Source organism: Myotis nattereri, assembly GCF_964212035.1.
Source record: "Myotis nattereri genome assembly, chromosome: 12".
Lineage (NCBI taxonomy): Eukaryota > Metazoa > Chordata > Mammalia > Chiroptera > Vespertilionidae > Myotis > Myotis nattereri.
This window is the reverse complement of record NC_138087.1, coordinates 3,187,286-3,192,754: the sequence shown is the minus strand read 5'-3', so window position 1 is coordinate 3,192,754 and position 5,469 is coordinate 3,187,286. Positions and strand designations below refer to the sequence as shown.

Below are 5,469 nucleotides of genomic sequence, written 5' to 3'. Positions count from 1 at the left end.
AAAAACCAAATGAATTCCATGGTGTTATTACATACCACCCTCCCATCCGCCCATACACATCCCCGTTCACCCAAACAGACCTTATATTCACAAGAAAGCTTCTGAGGAACATTTTCTATAGATCCATAAGCAACTAATACATTTAATGGTGAGAATTCATCTTCAATCTAATAGTGAAGACTTATGATGACACAATGCTGTCAGATTAGTTTCTAACGTAACTTTACATTTGTCCAAACCCCATTCAAAAGTCTTTATCTCCACATTATTTTGGAGTTACATACAAAATTATCAGTGCTTCAGAAACATGACTGAACTGTGTATATAAAAATTACCGCAAAAAAAAAAAAATTATCAACATTGGCCCAACCCAGTTTGGCTCAGTGGACAGAACATTGGCTGCGGACTGAAGGATTCCGGCAAGGGCATGTGCCTTGGTTGCAGGCTCGATCCCCGGGCCCTGTGCAGGAGGCAAGCAATCAATGTCCATGTTTCTCTCTCTCTCCTCCTCCCTTCCACTCTCTAAAAATCAATGGAAAAATATCCCCAGGTGAGGCTTAACAACAACAATAAAATTACTGACATTGTTTCCAATATAAACTGTACATTAGAATCAAGCTGGTTTCTGTATATTATTCCCAGAACGAACAAATACTTATTCCTATTTTTAAGCATTTGCTTCCATTTGTTTACATTTTTCCCCTACCTAGAATGACCTCCTATCTGTTTTTCATTTTTTCCCCAATTTCTCAAGGTTGACCCCAAAATAAAACTTTTTCATTAAACAATCTGTGATCTTTTAAGGCCATAATAATTACCTCATAACACTTATTAACTCATTCATGTATTTTATTTCAGTAACTGATAATCATGACTATTATACTGCTTTCTCATTATTTTGTGTGCATGCCTCATTTCTCAATGACTGAAGCTCACTGAGCATATAAATATTCCCTTTATACTTTCAAAGTCCTAGCATGATAGTGAGTACATTTAATTGAAGACAAAATAAACAGTGCAAAATAAAACCCATTTAAACAGAAGGGCTCTGTTGTATTTGAAAAAAATAGAATCTTTATGCTATCATAATCCTGATTAAATTAAAGGAAATAAACTGTAAGTTTATCTGGAAAAATAAACTTGATGAGAGCTAACTGATGGGGTCAAAAGAGGGAAAATGGCCCTGGGTGGCAAACTTGAAAGAACAAAACTGGAGGATTCACACATGCTCCTTTCAGATGCAACTACAGAGATACACTAATCAAAAGTGTGGTATTGGTATAAGGACAGACATAGAGACCAATGGAATATTATAGAGAGCCCAGAAACAAATATACTCAAATGATTTTCAACAAAGGTGCCAAGACCACTCAATAGGAAAAGGACAGTCTCTTCCACAAACAATGCTGGAAAACTGAATAAGCACATGCAAAAGAATGAGGTTGGATCCTTAGCTTACAAACTAAACACCTAAACTTAAGGGCTAAACTATAAAACTCTTTTTTTAAAAATATATTTTATTGATTTTTTACAGAGAGGAAGGGAGAGGGATAGAGAGTTAGAAACATCGATCAGCTGCCTCCTGCACATCCTCCACTGGGGATGTGCCCACAACCAAGGTACATGCCCTTGACTGGAATCGAACCTGGGACCTTTCAGTCCACAGGCCGGCGCTCTATCCACTGAGCCAAACCAGTCAGCGTGACTATAAAACTATCAGAAAAAATCTTTATGACATTAAATTTGACAATAATATTTTGGATATGGCATTAAAAATAGATAACTTGGCTTCTTCAAAATTAAAAACTTTCATGCATCAAAAGACATTCTCAAGAGAATGAAAGGACAATCCAGGGGATGGGAGAAAATATTTACCAATTATGTATCAGATAAGGGATCAATATCTAGAATATATAAAGAACTACAACTCAACAATAAAAACTCCAACAATCTGATTCAGTGCGGAAAGGCCTTGCATAGATATTTCTCCAAAGAAGACGTATAAATGGCCCATAAGCACATGAAGAGATGCTCAACATTGCTGGTTACTGAGAAAATGCAAATCAAAACCACAATGAGGCCCTAGCTGATTTGCTCAGTGGATAGAGCATTGGCCTGTGAACTGGAGGGTCCCGAGTTCGATTCTAGTCTAGGGCACATGCTCGGGTTGCAGGCTTGATCCCCAGTAAGGGGCGTGCAGGAAGCAGCCGATCAATGATTCTCTCTCATCATTGATGTTTCTATCTTTCCCTCTCCCTTCCTCTCTGAAATCAATAAAAATATTTTTAAAAACCACACACAGAGACAATGAGAATACCACTTCACACCCATTAGGCTGGCTATGACAAAAAAAGAAAAAAAAAACCCACCCAAATTAACAACTGGATATGAAGGAATTGGAAGCCTTGTACACTGATGTTGGAAATGTAAAATGGTATAGCTACTATGGAAACAAACATGCAGTTCTTAAAAAATATTAAAGATAGACTTGCCATATAATCCAGGAATTCCACTCGCAAGTCATACTTAAGAGAACTGAAAGCAGGGATTCGAACAGATACAATGGTTATTGTACACCTTGCTTCATAGAAACATTTTCGTAATAACCAAAAGACAGAAACACCCAGCTGTCCATCAACAGATGGATGGATCAACAGAATGTGATAAAGCACATAAAATGGAATACTATTCAGCCTTAAAAAGGAAGGAAATCATGACATATGCAACCACACAGATGAGCCTTGAGGACATTATGTTACGTGAAATAAGCCTGGCAAAGGGCTAATTTTAGGATTCTGCTTCAATGAGGTAACCAGAGTGGTCAAATTCATAGAAACAGAAGCTAGAATGCTAGTTCCTGGAAGCTGCGGGAGAAGGAAATGGCAAGTTACCATATAATGGGGACAGAGTTTCAGTTTGGAATAATGAAAAACTTCTGGAGCTAGATATTGACATGATTGTACAACAATGTGACTGTTTCTTTCCATTGTAGTAAACTTATCACCATAGAAGTGCTCTGCCTACAGGAAAAACACACAATTATACTTCACACCTGCATGGAAAGCACCTGGAGGTGAACTGGCTTTGGAAATGGGACTAGTGCTCACATTCCTCACAACCCACCCAAATGTATAAACAACCAACCACATTAGGTGATTCATAACTATAACTGGCGGTATATTCCTCAATCATTTGTGAAGAAGAATTATTTAATTGTTCTGGTGCCAAGAGCACCCGAAAGTTAACGAGATAATCAAGAGAACTCCTCAAGGGACCACAGTACAGATACAGATATTAGCATGTTTCATTCTAAAGAAAACCCTATGCCTGACAGATTTTATTAGTTCAACCAAACTGAATGCAAATAATCTATACTAATAAAGGGTAATACGCTGATTAGACAGGACAACTTCCAGACGTCCATCCGGACAAAGCACAGCAGCTGCGCCTTGGCTGGCGGCGCGGGAGAGGCCTCGCACGGGTCGGTCCAGCACCACAGCTCCTTTCACAGAGGCAGAGGGAGAGGGGGCTGCGCCATCCCGGTCCCAGTGCTGCCTCTTCTGCGGAGGCAGCTACAGAGGCAGCGACGCAGGCCCAGGCCCGGCGCCAGGCCTCCACAGAGGCTGGACGGGGTGCGACCTGCTGTGTCTCAACCTCCCACAGCCCCTCCCACAGCCAACCTGGCCCCAGATCACCCCCCACCCACCAGTGGGCAGGGGACAGGGCCAGAACTAAGAAGGGAGGGCCGACGGCCAGCAGTCAGTTGGCTGGCAGTCAGTTGCAGTGGCCGCTGGCAGTGGCAGCAGCAGCGGGGTGATGGGGGTGGCGCCTTCCCATGATCAGTTCCAGTCGCCTCCCACAAAGAGAGGCCAGACTTCGGCTTAGGCCCGCTCTCCAAGCCCGCTCTCCGCAGGGAGCAGGCCTACGCCATCAGTAGGACATCCCCTGAGGGCTCCCGGACTGTGAGAGGGGGCAGGCCGGGCCGAGCACGAACTTTCATGCACTGGGCCTCTAGTAATAATAATAATAGAAAACAAAACAAAGGAGAGTTACTGGCTCTTGGAGAAACCTGAACCTTGAGAGCCTACTTATGCTGACTCTTTCAGAGCTGGTTTTTGTGTGGATCACTGCTGTTAATAATTTGATGCTATCCAACTATGTAGAACCTGGAGGATTACAATGCAGCCAAACATAATTCTAGTTATGCCAGAAAACAAACAAAAGGAATAAAAAGGAGTTTTTTAATATATCGGGATCAGACTTAAGAATCATTACTTTATAAGAATCAGGGTTTAGTATTTAAACTTGAAATATTGATAATTAAGAAGCTTAAAATACAAAGGCTAACTCAGGAAGATCATACTGCTATGTGATAAGCATGCTACAATTTTATTCTTTTTCTTAAAAGACTTTTTAAATTGACTCTTAGAGACAGGAGGGAGAGGGGAGAGAGAGAAACATTCATCAGCTGCCTCCTGCCCAGGCAGGCATGTGCCCTCACCAGAAATCGAACAGGCAAGCTTTTGGTACACGGGATGTGATGCCCAACCAACAGAGCCATACCAGTTGGGGCTCTTTATTAGCCTCTGTCGTTTCACTTCAAGTACCCTTGATAAATTAATTTTTTAAAATGTGTATTATAAAATATATAAAAATATAACTACACTTCTTTCAAGATATTCCATCATAAAGATTCACTGATTTGTACAAAAGCATTCCTCCTTCATTTATTCCAAATAATTGCAAATTCCAGAAGCCAATTAAATTTTTCTTGTTTAAAAACTTTAAGGAAAGAATGTTATGTTAAATCTCCAAATTAAAATGAGTTTCATGCCAAAACCGGTTTGGCTCAGTGGATAGAGCGTCGGCCTGCAGACTGAAGGGTCCCAGGTTTGATTCCGATCAAGGGCATGTGCCTCGGTTGTGGGCACATCCCCAGTAGGAGATGTGCAGAGGGTAGCTGATCGATGTTTCTCTCTCATCGATGTTTCTAACTCTCTATCTTTCTCCCTTCCTCTCTGTAAAAAATCAATAAAATATATTTTTTTTAAAAAAATGAGTTTCACTTTTTCATCACATGTTTAAATTTGAAGACTTTAGACACTACCTTGAAATGTTTAAATGTGCGCTTCCGATATTCACACCATTCCACAAAAAAGTGCAGGCTTCGGAAAAACATAAACAAATCTCTTCTTTCTTCTGCTCTGTAGGAATAAAAAGGTTTCTAATTAATAAATATTATTAAATGAGACGTCCAACCTGGCTTTATTCAATATTCTTTTTTTATAGATCCTTCACTAAAGCTAAAGAAAATATTAGATATATTTCTACATACTGAACTCTGCACTTTTGAGTGTGTGCCTGTGTGGTTGCTAATGCAACTTTTTCAGCCTGGAATGCCCTTTTCCCCATCTGCAAATGTTTAAATCCTACCCATCTTTCAAGGCACCACTCAGATGCCACATTCTC

The 5,469-nt window shown here is 40.4% G+C and overlaps 1 protein-coding gene across 2 annotated transcripts in view; it reads right to left on the bottom strand.

The window, feature by feature from the left end:
- Positions 1 to 5,469, bottom strand: part of CENPP (centromere protein P) — a gene marked incomplete at its 5' end in the record, with an annotated part of 260,881 nt that overhangs the window by 197,914 nt on the left and 57,498 nt on the right. For both annotated transcript variants that reach the window (XM_081103210.1, XM_081103211.1), the window contains one exon: positions 5,108 to 5,204. In XM_081103210.1, coding sequence (XP_080959336.1) covers positions 5,108 to 5,204 — 97 coding nt within the window. The remainder of the gene's footprint in view (positions 1 to 5,107; positions 5,205 to 5,469) is intronic.